At 36.5% G+C, this 17,217-nt stretch overlaps 1 protein-coding gene across 1 annotated transcript in view; it reads left to right on the forward strand.

Annotated features, from left to right (window-relative positions):
- The window catches only part of ism2a (isthmin 2a), a 46,191-nt gene extending 30,937 nt beyond the window's left edge, over nucleotides 1–15,254 (forward strand). Inside the window, exons 5-6 of the mRNA XM_003200340.6 lie at nucleotides 2,919–2,987; nucleotides 7,356–15,254. Coding sequence (XP_003200388.1) covers nucleotides 2,919–2,987; nucleotides 7,356–7,873 — 587 coding nt within the window. The 3' untranslated portion in view covers nucleotides 7,874–15,254. The remainder of the gene's footprint in view (nucleotides 1–2,918; nucleotides 2,988–7,355) is intronic.
- The last annotated feature ends 1,963 nt before the right edge of the window (nucleotides 15,255–17,217 follow it).

The following is a 17,217-nucleotide window of genomic DNA, read 5'->3' on the forward strand; positions in this document are numbered from 1 at the left end:
CACATTACTTATTTCTTCTTTTTACATGAGACATATTCATGTTCTCCCCGTGCTTGCATGGGTTTCCCCCGGGTTCCCCAGTTTCCCCCCACTGTCCAAAGACATGCGACTTAAGTAAATTGGCCAAACCAAATTGGCATAGCAATCCCTAATTTGTCATTAGCCATAAATAAGCAGGGGAGTTCTCGAGATGTACCTAAGCTCAAACTCCCCTCTTGCCCAGCAAATGGTAGGGAGCCCCAGGCTCGAGGATCTTATGAGCTCAGGGTGCTCTCCTGGGACAGCATGCCAAACAAGCTTTATAATCAATCATCAGCTAAGTGTGAACTCTTGAAATGGTCATTATAAGAAAGTGCACTGAAACAAGGTATTCGTACATTGTTGCATTGTAGCAAAACACGTATTGTAATAAAAGGATTTGTTCATTCCATAGTAATTCACTTGTGTGTCAGACTGAGTGTTCCTGATAAAGTAATTTAGAGAGCATGATGAAATAAGAGAGAAGGGTCTTGGTGAAATCTGGACTCAAGTGGTCCTAAGAAATGCATAATAATACTAAGTGTAAACTCTAATGTGTCTCAGCTGATTTGTGCTCCCATTATTAAAAACGTTTTAATACCATATGGAAGCAGCGCCATAATCTGGCCTTTTCAACCGCACAATGCACTTCATTACATAAATGCAGCAGTTTGCACCATGCGTACGTATCGATGCACTTCCCCAAAATGTGCTCACTACTGATCCTGATCTTAATTTCATCCGGCTTCTAATTATGCTGATAGTGATGGAAAAGTCGACTAATGCTTCTCATTCATCTCTGTCAAGCATGCAGAAGTCGAACAAACACCAGGGGCACCAGATTCATGTTAGAAAAGGAGCAGTCTGGCCTTCTGTGTGTGTACTGTATACACTATGAAACCACTCTTTGAGAGCAGCAGGCGTTTACTTGGCGTTAGCATGACAGCTCAATAAGGGCTTTCAGTTTAAAAGCCCCTGATACAGGGCGGCCCACAACCTGCCATGCAGGAAACGGGCATATGCACAAAATGTGTTCGCTCACACATTTAAACACGATCTGAGGCTCTGCAGTGCTGATTCTACATAAACGCCAGCTTCATTTGACACATTCTGAGCAGCTAAGAAAACAGACAGTTGATAAGAGGAGAAAGCATCCCTGAAAACGTCTTTCAAAATAAACTGGTCAATAAAACAATGAAAAAAATGTTTGACCAAAAATTATATTGCTGTTTTTTGGGTGATTTTATTGATAAAACTAATAAGTATTTTGCAGTGTGTGTGTGTGTGTGTGTGTGTTTTTGTGCTGGTTCCCAGGCTAGTTTCACATAAGTATACAAAAGTATATGATATAAATACTTTCTGAATGCACTGTATTAAGAAACTTGAACACCTGAAGCACAATGGCGCTGAATACCCCCTTCCACCAGCATGAACCAGGTGGCAGTTCAGGCATGTGATCAGCCGAGGACAAAAAAGGAAGACAAGACCCCCCCCCCTCCCCCTCCCCCTCCCCCTTAAAAATAGTGACCTAACAAATATTTAATAGCTTTATACTTTACACCTCAATGTCGGGACAGAGCACACACCACCGCTAGATGGCACCACTAACTCAGTTAGTTCTCTTGTGTTCACAGAATATAACTTTTCCTGTATTTAGTCGACTCTTTATTCCAATGTGATAAACTGCTCATGTCAATCGACAATTTAAACTGTAAAAATATTCAGTCCAGTTGAACTGAGTAACGTAATATACTTTAACATTCCACACTGAGAAAAATCATATATCACTGAGTTTATCACTTTCACTTTCCTTCGGCTTGGTCCCTGTGTTTTAATCATTTTAATTAATTCTAAAATATATTTGTACACATTTGTAATATCATCTAAACCTGTAACACTTTTAGATATTAAATTTGAGTTGCCTGACTATAGCACTGAATTAATGAAGACATAAGAACAGATGGCTTGCAGAGGATAATAACAAATGTGCCTATTGGCTTTATTTATAATGTACGTAGAGCGCACGTGGTCGTTACATGCAAATGTGAGCACTGAAAAACTGTGCACAGCCGCACAGGCATTCAAATCGATTTCATAATCTTGCATATTGTCAGCAGCTTCGTCACATTATAGGACTACACAATATCATCATGTTATATACACAGTAGCTTAGGTAGGTCTACAATTACATCCCTGAAAGATGTCCAGAATGAAGCAGGTCGTCTGCTTTGATGATGATGGAGACACCCCCATCATTAAACTGACTTGGCGCTCTGAGCCAAGACAAAGACCAGTCAGATCTCACGAATAACAGCGGATCTCGTCACACCCTTAATAAACATTAATTCAAATGATTTGTTCAAAACGGGTGAGTCATTCAGAAAAGAACAAGCCACTGTCTATATGAATAGATCATTGAATTATTCACTAGATTGGTTTGTTCAAAAACAAAGCATGTTATGCAGGAAAAAATACTTTTTTACAACTTTAATAACTTGAATTATGGGCCTGTTATGACTGCAGTATGTTAGGCTTCATCACACAGTGTTTCTTGTCACACACATTAACAATATTAATAAAGAGTTACAATATTATCATGGGAAATAAATATTGCATGCACACACTATTCTGTAATTAAATATTTATATCACTGTATAGCTTGGTTGTGAGATATTTTGTTGGAATAGTTTTGACAAATAGCAGCGGTTAACGAGCCAAACCTTTACTACCTTAATTTGGCCCAGTTTAAATGGGTTATTTTGGTAGGAAAACCAGCTTGACTTGTACTGTAGGTTGCTACTCGTTTTTCTACTAGTTGTTTCTAGTTGAGCTTATATTGTCTTTTAAATTGGAAATATCTTGCTGATTTTAAGCAAATTTTGTCTCTCTTACATTTACAGATGACATAATTCCTGTGACGGAACCAAGTCCTCATGAAATGGCAAACAACACGGAGCTTTTGGGAACAGGTTGGTTGATTTTGCTTCTCTGTGGTGTGGACATTTAGTACTTCAGTATTGTAGGTATACTATAGTAGTTTTATATGCAACAAATGAATAGCATATTGTTTTCAGTTTTATTGTATTATTGTTTTTGTTATTTTATCATTATTTTTTCAATGATTCAATTAATTATTTTCATTTATTTATTATTTATATATATTGATTTTATTTTTTCCAGTTATGTCATTTGAATGTGCGCATGTATACAGTGCATCCGGAAAGTATTCATAGCGCTTCCCCTTTTCCACATGTTATTTGTTACAGCCTTATTCCAAAATGGATTAAATGTATTTATTTTTTCAAAATTCTACACTCAATACCCCATAATGACAATGTAAAAAAGATTTTTTGGAAATTGTTGAAAATTTATAAATAAAATAAAATAAAATAAAAAAACTTGAAAAATCGCATATACATAAGTATTCACAGCCTTTGCTTAATACTTTGTTGATGCACTTTTGGCAGCAATTACAGCCTCAAGTATTTTTGAATATGATGCCACTAGCTTGGCACACCTGTCTTTGGGAATTTTTGCCCATTCCTGTTTGCAGTACCTCTCAAGCTCTGTCAGGTTGGATGGAAAGCGATGGTGTACATCCATTTTCAGATCTCTCCAAAGATGTTCAATTGGATTTAGGTCTGGGCTCTGGCTGAGCCACTCAAGGACACTCAAGGCCGAGTTGTTGTGAAGCCACGTCATTAATATTTTGGTGGTGTGCTATGGGTCACTGTCCTGCTGGAACACTGTCACCCCAGTCTGAGCTTAGATGCTTAGATGGCCGGCCAGCTCTATGAAAAGTCCTAGCGTTTCCAAACATCTTCCACTTTTGGATGTTGGAGGCCACTGTGCTCATTGGAACTTTCAGAGCAGCAGAAATTTTTCTGTAGCCTTCCCCAGCCTTGTACCTCAAGACAATCCTGTCTCAGAGGTCTACAGACAATTCCTTTGTCTTAATGCTTGGTTTGTGCTTTAACATGCACTGTCAACCCTGGGACCTTACAGTATATAGACAGGTGTATGCCTTTTCAAATCATGTCCAATCAACTGAATTTACCACAGGTGAACTCCAATTAAGCTGCTGAAACATCCCAAGAATGATCAGTGGAAACAAAATGTACCTGAGCTCAATTTAGAGCTTCACGGCACAGGCTGTGGATACTTTGTGATTTTTCTGCTTTTTAATTTTTAATAAATTTGCAACGATTTAAAAATATATATTTTTTACAGTGTCATTATGGGGCATTGTGTGAAGAGTTTTGAGGAAATAAATTAAATTAATCCATTTTGAAATAAGGCTGTAATATAAAAAATATGTGGAAAAAGTGAAGCGCTATGAATACTTTCCGGATGCACTGTATATACACATATAAAAATGGGGGTGGATTAGTGTGCTGTTTTGTAGGCTGCATTTTTAATGTATTCATTGTTTCGTAGTTTATACAAATATTTGGAAACAAAAATGAGTAGCATATTGATTTATCTAGTTATTTACAAGGTACATGTACAAAAAGCCATTATTAAGATGTTTTGTTGATGCAGCCATTGTCATGTAGGCACTACTGGATCTCTTAATGGAGTCTAAGTTAATTGCCTTTCAAGCTTCTAATGCACTTTTTTGTTAGTTGAAATGTTTATTGATTTGCCTTAGCTTTCATTTATCTAAATGTCTACTTCTAAAGGCTTTTAATCAGCATGGTTGTAGAAACTGCTCCTCTGAGACCTGAGGAACTCTGTGGGAGTTCTGTTAGACTGTAAAAGATCTGACATTCAGATTTTTCACAAATGCTCCACAGAGAGTCTTCTTGAGACCACAAAATAAAGAGTCCTTTTCCAAAACCCCCACTATTTGCTTTGGAGTTTTTAGTTTTTTTTTTTTTGGTCTCTCACTTTTGGCATTGAACTGTGAATGTAATAGCTCTTTTCGTTTAACCATAATAATAATGAAAGTAGTTTAAAAACATAACAGGATAAAGTGTTTTTTTTTTATATCTCCTCACAATGGAACATAAATGTTAATAACAACCGTGCTTTAGCCTGACCGCTGCTGCCTTCACATATTTTTAATGTTTTGGCAGGAAAAAGAGACAACCCCCTATTGCGTGTTAAACCACAGATCTCAATATGGCCAATTTTATGACACTTTTTTATGACATAATCATCTATCAATAAAGATGAGATATTCTTACTGGAAAACTATAAAAAAAATTATCATTATTTGTATAGTTTTATATGTAATGATTATTTATATTAATAAATAAATAAATATACATAATGATATATTTGAGAGCAGTTTTTCTGAATTTATGTTTTAAATAAAAAAAAAATTCTGCAAACTACTAATGATATTTAATCAAAATTTAAGATAAAAAGATGACTGAACACAATAGCAGTATTTTAAATGAACTAAAGAGTCAAGAAAGCAAGATTTGATGGAATAACCCTGACATGACAATGAAAACATCTGCTACTCTGATCAATTTCCATTGAATTTTATTTGAATTTAAAATTAGATAGGGTTGTTATAAAATCATTATAAAACACAAATCTGATTAATTAAGTACATCCAGAGAGATACATTTTCTAGTACCCTCTACTATATTAAGTGATATAATTTAATAAACCTGTGTATAATAATATTACAAATACAGTGGTCCCTTGTTATTCCTGGGAGTTACGTTCTAAAAATAGTCCGCTTTATTTATTTATTGATTTTTTTATGTTTTAAGGCTGTAAAACCCCTCACTACACACTTTATACACTTTTCTCAGACAGGCATTAACATTTTCACACTTTTCTCTCTTGTTTAAACACTCTCAAAGTTTAAACCTTCGTAGAAAAATAAGTCCAGTATTATAGAAAGAAGCAAAGATTAAAATCATTTGATCTTCATTTACTTATTCTGTAATGGCGCTCTATAGCTTTTACCTTCCTTTATAACAGGGGTCATCAATCTCGGTCCTGGAGGGACAGTGTCCCTGCAGGGTTTAGCTCCAACTTGCCTCAACACACCTGCCTAGATGTTTCAAGTATACCTAGTAAGACCTTGATTAGCTTGTTCAGGTGTGTTTGATTAGGGTTGGAGCTAAAATCTGCAGGACACCGGCCCTCCAGGAACAAGTTTGGTGACCTCTGCTTTAGAATGTCCATAAATCCAACTTTTTGTGGGATGGTTAGCATCTTCCACTGCCTTTTGGGTGCTATCGCAGGCGCCTTTGACAGTGTAGAATTTTTTGTTGACATTGTGGGGAGAAAACTTGCAATCAAGAGAGAAAACAGCACTTCAGAGGCACACTGTTAGCGATAGAAGATTTAGGTCAAATTGGAAAGCTTAAAGCATTCTGTACTGTATTCACCTTATTCTCCGCCGACGAGCGGGCGCTGCCATTTGAATCTTTTTGGCTTGAGACTTCCGGTCTCATTCACTTCCATTCATTTTTTGACGTTAAAAACTGCTCATTACGCTGCTTGATGTTGCAATTTGATATTTTCTTATTGTAATATTCTACTTGGTCTGTAGAGTCATGCAAACATTTGTTTGTCGAGCAAGTAGTTTGACCGTTTTCTCCCGTTTATTATTCCTAGTCATTTCTCCCATAGGCGACTGAATAGGAAGTTCTAAGACAATCGCGAAAACAGGCGCACTTCCGCATTTTAGAATAAGGTCAATAGGAGACATGGCACAGAGGAGACTGATTGACAATAGTCTACAGGCAGTTAGGACGCAGAACACTGCACTAATCAGGATGCAGAACACTATGCGCTGTAGAAAAAAGCATGTAAAAAAATCTGCAAAACTGTGAGGTGAACCATGTTACAGTATAGCGAGAGACCACTGTATATATACTGTATATAACCAGAATATAAGGATTGTCGTTAAAAATATATATACTGAGTATATTTACTAACATGAACGAACAATGAACAATACATTTATTACTGTATTTATTTATCCTTGTTTACATAAAGTTGTTAATTGTTAGTTTATGTTAACTATTAACTTCCATTAAGTTTGAATTTGCATTTTAATAATGCAGTAGTTAATATTGGTGGTTCATACCGCTGTGGCGACCCCTGATTAATAAAGGGAATAAGGCGAAAAGAAAATGAATGAATGAAATAGTTAATGTTGAATTTTGATTAATAAATCATTACTAGTTTGTGTTATATATATTTGGTGTTATATATTTGAACTAACATTAACCGATGAAACCTTATTTCAAAGTGTGATCATGTATTCTATGTTTAGGATTTCTTAATTATTATGTCACACAAAATTTGTTTTGCCATCTGTAAATAAAGTAAACTATTACTAAACTGATCTCAATCCCCCATAGATGTTGACAGCTGTGAGAAGTGGCTGAACTGCAAGAACGACTTCCTCCAGAAATACCTACACAAAGTCCTGACTGAGTTACCCAATTGCCCATGTGTCTACCCATCCGAGGTGGTCTACAGTGCTGTCAACGTTTTTGACAGGAAGCTGCAGAAGACCTATCGATGGCGAGATGCCAGCGGCCCCAAAGAGAGACTGGACATCTACAAGCCCTCCGCCAGGTTCTGCATTCGCTCCATGCTCTCCTTCGACAGCACTACTCTGGCGGCACAACATTGCTGCTACGATGATCACATGAAGCTCATCACACGAGGAAAAGGTGCCGGGGCCCCAAACCTCATCAGTACAGAGTTCTCCCCGGAGCTTCATTACAAAGTGGACGTGCTCCCATGGATCCTGTGTAAAGGAGACTGGAGCCGCTTTCATTCGGTTCGGCCTCCCAATAACGGTTTACAGTGTGTTGACAACCCACAGGAAAACGTCTATATGAATGAGCTAGAAGAGGCCAGAGAGTATTGAATTCAAGAAAACCTACCAGAGTGGATCTCTTAAAGGCAATTGAAGCCTGATTTCTGATTGGGTGACTGTTTCACAGATGTTCTCTCGAATTTAATTGATTTTAAATGCAACTTTGGAGAGATCCGTCTGGAAACTGTAGTTAAGATACTGTCATGAGCGGTTTCGTACAGCTCCACTGATTGAACATGTTGGCCCGAAGCCCAGATAAAAGAGCAAGTAAACTTAGACAACCCAATAGCAGCTTTTTAAATCAACTGAAGAGTCAAGAAAGCAAGATTTAATGGAATAACACTGAATTTCAGTCTTTACAAAATGACATTTGATCAATTGTCATTGAATTTTATTTTACCCACAGGAAGACAACAACATGAACGAGCTATAAGTGGCCAGAATGTACTGAGTTTTACATCAAAAACCTTCCAGAGTGAACATCTTGAAGGCAATTAAAGCCTTGTACAGTACTTTCTGATTGGGTTCTCGAATTTAATCAATATTAAATGGAACTTCGTCTGGAGATTTGTCTGGAAACTAGTTAAGATACTGTCTTGAGCTGTTTCATACAGCTCAACTCATAAAACATGTTGGCCCAAAGCCCAGATTGGAAGATCACGATGCTAATTTAAATAGAGCAAGTAAATTTATACAACGCAATAGCAGTTTTTTAAATCAAGTGAAAGTCGAGAAAGCCAGATTTGATGGAATAATGCAGATTCTCAGTCTTTATAAAATGACATTTGATCAATGGCCATTGAATTTTATTTTAACTGCAGGAAGGCGTCTATATGAACTTGCTAGAAAAGAGCCTGAGAGTACTGAATTTAAGAAAACCTATCAGAGTGGACGTCTTGAAGGCAATTGAAGCCTCGTACAGTACTTTCTGATAGGGTAACTGTTTCACAGATGTTCTCTCAAATTTAATTGATATTAAATGGAACTTTGGAGAGATTCGTCTGGAAACTGTAGTTAAGATACTGTCATGAGCTGTTTCGTACAGCACAACTGATTGAACATGTTGGCCCGAAGCCCAGACTGGATGATCACGATGCTAATTTCTTTTCTGTCTTCTGTGACGTTAGGTACGTGCTCCACACCGAGTTCAGCGACAGTTCTTCAATGGCATTCTCTGGAACAAGATCACTCTATTTTCATTGGATCAGTGCTTATTTTCCTTCAGGGTCCTCCAATATGCCATTAAAGGAATTCCAGCAAAGCTGCTAGAATTGCGAGATGCTCAAAAATGCGACAGAATGCTGATTTTTGTTGTCTTTGAACCTGAAGCTCCAACCTGGCCTCGCTCCAATCCATGTGAGGTCAGTCCAAACAAATCAAACACAAGCCCCACCACTCGCAAAGCAATTCAACACATTTCTGAGAACAGCTCTTCTTGGGGATTGTTACTCAAAATATGCAAAAACCGTGGATAAGATATTTATGGAATAACGTTTGACCTTTGACCTAGGTTTTTAAGGGGGAATCTGATTTTTTTTAACATGACATCCCTCAGCAATGGGAATCTTGTTTTTTGGAAATCTCAAGTATAATTGGATCCCATTCTGTTTTCTTTTTCGCCTTTCAACACAACCCAGCTTTGTATTGCATGCAATATGAGACAGCAGTACAGGGGGCTGTCGGAGCTCCGTTGATGGATTGAAGTCTTCCTCCAAAGGTGAGATCGAGGTGAAACTTGACACAAACAGTCTCTTTAAATACAATGGCTCTTTCAGTGGCTCCGTTCATCCTAGAGTCCCAATCAAAGCCTGGAGGTTTACATGGGATGTAGTTTGAAGAGCCTAAGCCGCCCTTTTCAGCACAAGTGTTATCAAGATGTCTTTGCAAGATGTTGACATAGAATGCTGGAGATTTGATTCCCAAATTCCTGCTGACAGACAACTGTTTTATGTAGCAATAAACATCCACCTTTGATAACTGGATGGTTTGGTTAGTGTGATTTCACCAAGTGAGACATTTTCCTGGATTAAAATCTATGTTGATCCTGTAACAATATTACAATCAGCCAATCAGAATTAAGAGATATGTTTAACGTTTATGCTAAGTTTTGTGCTGGTTAGGGTTATGTACCTCTATATGATTGTTATCCAACTATTTTTCCCCTCTGATTTTGGGATTAATTTTCAGTTATGGTTGGGTTTAGTGGTAGGGAATAGGTATGAATTATATTTTCAGACACACATGACATTACAGGGTCAACATATATGTTAATCCATGATCACATCATACTTGGCAAAATCACACCCACCTTTCAGCTCAGTATCAAAACTGCTTTTAGACTTTTATTACTACATAAATGAATAAGAATGCTTATTGAGTGTTGTAACCAAAGGGCTCATGCTTAACATCCCAGGTTGTTTTAGCTAAGGATTGGATTTAGCAAAATTCAGCTATGGAAAAGGAAAAAAACAAATATGAGACCACTTGAAAATTCTCAGTTTCTCTAAATTCACTCTAGATTAAAAAATTTAACTTGAGTAAAATGTTAATGTTTATTTTATTCTATAAATATTTGCAACCCAGGCTCATTCTGAAAACGTATAGCTATATACATTTCTGGAGAGTGCCAAAAATATCCCAGGAGCTACGTTTTTTTTTTTTTTTTTTTTGCAGTTTTTGTTTTCGCAATTTCTCCAGCAAGTCCCATTCATGCCTGCTGTTCTCAAGTAAATCCACCAGAGGCCGCTGTCGACTGACTTACTGATTGACAGACCGATCAACTGACCCACCCACCCACTTCCCTAAACCCAACTGGTAGTTTTCAAAAGCAATCCAGAACAAGTAAAAGCCCTCGTCTGATTTTACCTCTTTTTCAGATTTGACCACATTCTCACCTTGTTATTTACTTGTTTATTTAGATTTTTTGCTTTTGTTTTTGTCTTACCCGCTTTCTGGAATGGTTCTTTGCCGGACGCAAACCGCGTTGTTGCGGTCAATTCCTTTCTGCGTCTTAAGTCCTCCGACGTACATGGCGAGCTACATAACAAACTGGTAACAGCGGCAAGGCTGCCCATACGGAGGTAATCGGTCAGCTGCTAAGCGCAAAAAGGAATGGCATCATACCACCCCGTAGCGTTGGTTTTAAAGGCAAAATTCAGCCATACACACTTCTGGCTACGTAATTCACGATCTCCAGAAATGTATGAAGGGGGACATGCCTATGTTGCATATTTGATAATGTTTCTTCCAAATTTCAAATAAAATATTGTCATTTATAGCTTTTCTAATTCGAGAAAATGACTTAAGATATTTAACTTTTCATTTGTTGTGATTAAAAATCAGGTTTATTTCTTCAAATATTGATTTCTAAACTTTTGCTAAGTTAAAAAAATTGGTTTTGTGTTGACTAGAAGTTTGTATAAATGTCTGAAAACATGATATTCTTATTTGTTAGGCTTTTTTTGTCAAAAATTATCTAAATAAAATGTTTATTTCAAATTTTGAAAAAATGCCATCAGCAGTATACAGAATACAACAAAATTGATGTTTTACTCAAACAAATAAATGTAAATCATAAATCACCCAGAAGCTCACAAACGAATCACAGTTCATACTTGGTTCATCTCAAGATCAACATTCCAGAAGAGTTTAGATCTGACTCTAAATAAACTTTTAAACTGAGAAAGATTATCTTCTGAAAAAGATAATGAAGGCATTTTCCTGTGCTTGAAAAATACAGACAGGTTATAAAAAAAAGTAAACCGTGCAAGAAAAGATCTCCAAGTGTAGAACTGAGCCAAGTGCACATTAGAATCGCTTATGATCCCTGTCAGAAATGAGCGAAACCGTGAAGATATTTTCATTGAGATACACAATAAATGCCAGCCGTGAAAAGATGGTTCAGTCCAGCTGTGAACATTTAGATATACCGCTCATAGTGATATGGTGTATTTGCCTTAGAAATCACAGACATGAATTTTATGATTGTTGTGGTATGTTGCATAGGTTTTGTCCAACTTTGACCTTTACCTACATTCATGGAAAAATATCCTCATTAATATATTTCAATGGAGGCAGTAAAATGTTAACTTTTTTCTCTTTTCCCAGAAATTTCATTGACATTACTGATTAATAACAAAGACTTGTTTTAGTATGATTGCTAACACTGTTATGGCCTCAAAGCAAGTTGAACCATCTCTCATGAACTGTAAATCATTACTATTTTGATGTTTGCATCACAACCAGACCACAAAACCAAAAACTGTTTATTAAGTTTCTGTATTTTGTGATTCACAAGTGTTTTTTGTTTATTTCTGGTTGTGAATTGCAAGAAGGATGTTGAGGATTCAACCCTACAGTTTAACAAAGTGACTTTTACTGACATTTTTGTAGTTTAAAATAATATAACGCATAATTAATAATAAATAGAGAAATAGGTCTGTTAAAGGCTGTCGGCAGCTAGCTCTCTGCAACTCTCACATGGTTGCCCACTGAAGCTAAGCAGGGATGCACCTGGTCAGTACCTGGATGAGAGACCACATGGGAAAGCTAGGTTGCTGCCAAAAATGGTGTTAGTGAGGCCAGCAGGGGGCGCTCAACTTGCAGTTTTGTGTGAGTCCTAACGCCCAAGTATAGTGCTCAGTGAGTGCTGTCTTTCGGATGAGATGTCCTGACTCTCTGTGGTCATTAAAAATCTTAGGATTTCCTTCATAAAAGAGAGAGTTTAACCCCGGCATCCTGGTCAAATTTGCCAACTGGCCTCTGTCCATAATGTGCAAATGTTAAAAAAAGAAAGTCTTCAAGGTTAAAATTTGTTGGAAGAAAGATCAAGATCTCATAATGCAATTCAAAACCATAAATAAATGGGGAAAATTAAAAACATGAATCACAAAATATATATTTTTTACAGTGCAGCTTCATTTGTTTGGCTTTTGTGATGTAGATCTGCTACTTTGTGATAAATCCCATGTCAATAGTAATAACAGTGATCAAAGACATTTGGAAACAAGCTAAAATGGCTAGTTCAACTACAAAACTTTTTTTGTTAATTTACTCACCCTCAGGCTATCAAAAATGTGGAAAAAAGTTGAAAATATTGTTTAGTTTCTTCCATAAACAAGTCATTTCACTTCATAAGACATCTGTTTCAGCTCGAGTTTTATTGCCCTGTATTAATGCGCATTTTAAAGTATATAAGATTTAAAGTGAAAAAAATGAAAAAATCCCTAATTTGCAAAAAACTTGTAAAACTTGCTTTTAGACTAAGGGTTAATGCGAATAATTGGAGATGTAAACGCATTTACAGAATCGAGAAGGAGAATCTTTGTAATGGCGAGTTGTATTTTTCCATGTTTCATGTCTTCCATGTGTAGATAGCTATGTGTGTTTAAGAAGCTTAAAATATTGCATTCCGTGCATATTCTATCTTAGCGTTAAAGCCAATCAAATAAATGAATGGCTTATTCGTACGCTGTGACAGAAATTTTCTAGAATGCATCGCATTGAACATTACACCCACGAGACTAATCAGCTGTCTCTATTATGCTCGCTTTATTTATTGTATTTATTTATTAAGTTACTAGGTGATATATTTCAAGATTATTTACAGCTTAAAGTGACATTTAAAAGCTTAACTTGGTTAATTAGGTTAATAAGGTAGGTTAGGGTAATTAGGCAAGTTATTGTATAAAGATGGTTTGTTTTGTAGACTATCGAAAAAAATATATAGCTTAAAGGGGCTAATATTTTTTTTACCTTAAAATGGTTTTTTTTTTTAATGTAAAACTGCTTTAATTCTTGATGAAATAAAACAAATTAGACTTTCTCTAGAAGAAAAAAATTATCAGAAATACTGTGAAAATTTCCTTGCTCTGTTAAACATCATTTGGGAAATATTTAAAAAGTCAAAAAAAAAAAAAGATTCAAAGGGGGGCTAATAATTCTGACTTCAACTGTATATCAAAGACAATAGAATATACAAGACGTGTCGCTTGTATAGTTTTGAATGAAGGAAAGGTGTAACGGTCAATGTGGCAAATGCAGCTCAGCCTTCTAGTTCAAGAGCGAATCAGCAATCGCTATATACTGATGAATATCTATAGTCTCTATTCACCTTATTTTCCGCTGATGAGCGGGCGCTGTCATTTGAATCTTTTTCCAGTCTCATTACTTCCATTCATTTTTTGACGTTAAAAACTGCTCATTACGCTGCTTGATGTTGCAATTTGATATTTTCGTATTATATTATTCTGCTTGGTCTGTATAGTCATGCAAACATTTGTTTGTAGCGCATGTAGTTTGACCGTTTTCTGCCGTTTATTATTCCTAGTCATTTCTCCCGTAGGCGACTGAATCGGAAGTTCTAAGACAATCGCGAAAACAGGCGCACTTCCGCATTTTAGAATAAGGTCAATAGTCTAAAGAGGCTCAGACCAAATCTGAATTTCTAAAGATTTTGTGTGACTCAAACGTTTAGAAATAAAACTAAAGGGATAGTTGTTGTTGAATTTTATTGGTGTTTCCTAATAGGAAATTTAATCGTAAGCTTGGAAAGCAGTTTTGGAGAATTTGTTGTGTCCCAATTCAAACCGAATGCATGAGAAGTGTTTCAAAGATGACCGTCGAGTGAAATTACTTGTCCTAATGGGAGTCTGACTATATTTTAGATAGCCTGAGGGTGAGTAAATTACCTGCAAATTTCCATTTCAGATGCTTTGGATGTCAAATGTATTTTATCTCAACTTGTGTAACACAATCAGGTTTGCAGCAGGGTTTATCTGTTTAGATGAGCGAACACAATTTGGAGAAATGTTCCAACTGGTAATTTTTTTCCAATGATCCTTGGTTGATTGTAATATTACAGCTAAATAAACTGACAAATAGGGGCATTTCCAATGACTAAAATGGAAATATCAATACCTTTTTTAATTCACTATACTGCCTAATGAAGTTTACATACAAAATATTTTCTAGGTACATTTAAAGTAAGATTTCACCTTTCAGAACTTCAAAAAGAAAGGCACTTTATTTAAATATTGATATGCATACTATATGTGTATATATAATCGTATATTGAATTATACTTGTACAATTAACTGATTTTAAAAAATTTTATTGTAAAGGGATGAATGCTGCATTGTTTAAGGATGTGTTTAATAATGTAAAATGTTGCCATGTCATTTTAACTTCAGATTTATCATTGTACAGTATTTATTGCCTTTGATTTTGTAACTCGTTGCTATGAAGTGGATAATCAAATAATTCTATGCACTATATGAATCCCAGTTATTTGTCTTATAGGGGATTTCTGGTAGTCTGTGAAATGCAAAGTGCCATACCACACACACCGTTCTACTTCAATAATGCTTTTAATGTCATCTTTCTTTGTATTAAACCCTCTGTGAGCAGATATAATAAATTAAAATTTGATACTTTCATGTGTGCTTGAATTACAGATGCATGTTTATTTCATTTGTGTATGAATGTGTTTAAACTAGAGTCAGGTACAACCTCTCAACTGCTCCCAAATCGATGTGAACTTTTTTAGGATTTTAATAAAATGTGGTTAAAGTTTTTAAATACTTCATACCAAATGATTTTGTTCCATCCACGCCCTTCTCAAAGCCCAAAAAACGGTCGTATTTGTATTAATAACCTCGAAAATGAAGTGTAAAATGGTTGCACGTCTCATAAATGTTTTTAAATAGCACAAAAACATGAAGTGCCTACAGCTGTCACAGTAAACGGACACCAGCACCAGTGGTTTTTAATTCGAGCATGATGGAGTTTACATGCCCTCGCAGATACAGTTGCCTTGAACACATGTGCTCCTTTTCTCAATTACCAATTAAGAAGGGGAACATTTTGTTTTTGGACGAAAAGAAGCATTAGTTTTAAGTCTTGCTAATGCTAAATGAATTAGACAACTGGCTTGGTAGAATGTCTTTATTAAAACTCTACTTATTGTTACATATTGGGTAACAAAGCTGAGCAAAGATTGGAGCCCTGAAGGGTTTCTGCAGTGCTTATCACTGAATAGCGATCTGGCTATGTAACTGCCATCTGCTGCGCTAATAATCTAATTGCCTTCACATTAAGCATCGCTTGAATGCCTCAGCCAGGACACAACCTGAACCGAGTCCAAGTCAGGTGCTGCAATGGAGGTCAGTAACCTTTTCCTCCTCCCCCTTCTGTTCTCTGGGAAGCCCACTTAGTGGATTTCCTCAGCAGTTTTGGCAGATGCATTTTTCACTGGTATTAGTGCCTGATGATCTTTTTTCTTCTGTCATTAATGGTTGTCATTAAAACCCAAAATGAGTTTTTGTTTTTTCAGAACAGTACATACTGTATATGCGCACCACCTATTTATTTCCAGATTGCAAATAATCTTTGAATTGTTTTTACACTAGTTAATTTCTCAACATTATTCCATTGTCAAATTCCTCACCCGTTTCTTGTCACAAACCTCTTTTATTTTCTTTCCTCTGTTGAACACAAAAAGAAGATATTCTTTAAAGTCTTGAAAACTAGTAACTTTTGTTTTTCCTACTATGGATTCACCAATCAAATGATTCCTTATTGACCATAAATAATCAGAGTTTCTTACCTCATTTATATTCGATTTAAAGAATCCCCTCTTCTACCCATATACCTCCTTCCTTTTTCCTTGACAGAGCAGGACGGTGGCCCAGTGGTTAGCACTGTTGCCTCTCAGCAAGAATGTTGCTGATTCAAGTCCTTACCAGATTAGTCGACATTTCTGTTTGGAGTTTACAAGTTCTTTCCGTGCTTATTTGGGTTTCCCCCAGGTTCCATGCACAGTCCAAAGAAACAATGTTTCAAGAGTTCACACTTAGCTGGTGATTGAATATAAGCAAGTTTGACATGCTGTCCCGGGAGAGAGCCCTGAGCTCAAAAGGTCCTTGAGCCCTGGGCTCCCTTCCGTTTGCAGGGCGAGAGGGGAGCTTTAGGCTCAGGTAGATCTCGACAACTCCCCCTTTTTGATAAGAGCTGATGACAAAATTAATGCTATGAATAGATATGCTGCTGGATGAGAGTTCTGTAGTGCTAAATTTAGATTGATCAATTCACTTGTATGGCATGTTTTTGAAATGTGGGAGGAGCACGGAAAGAACATGCTAACTTAGCATAGAAACGACAGCCGGTCTGTTAAAGGACTAGAACCGGTGACGTTCTTGCTGTGAGGCAACAGTTTATAACCACTGGGCCAGTGTGCTGTCCTATGAAGGGAAAGGTTGAGGAGTAGGGGTGGAAGGAGGAATTCTTCAAATCGAAGATGACTGTAGTGAGAAAACCTGTTTTTTTTATAGTGGGTTAGGAATCGTCTGATTGGTTGATCATACATAGTTAATGCAGAACCAGCCGTGTTCAATCAT

Source organism: Danio rerio, chromosome 17, assembly GCF_049306965.1.
Source record: "Danio rerio strain Tuebingen ecotype United States chromosome 17, GRCz12tu, whole genome shotgun sequence".
Taxonomy (NCBI): domain Eukaryota; kingdom Metazoa; phylum Chordata; class Actinopteri; order Cypriniformes; family Danionidae; genus Danio; species Danio rerio.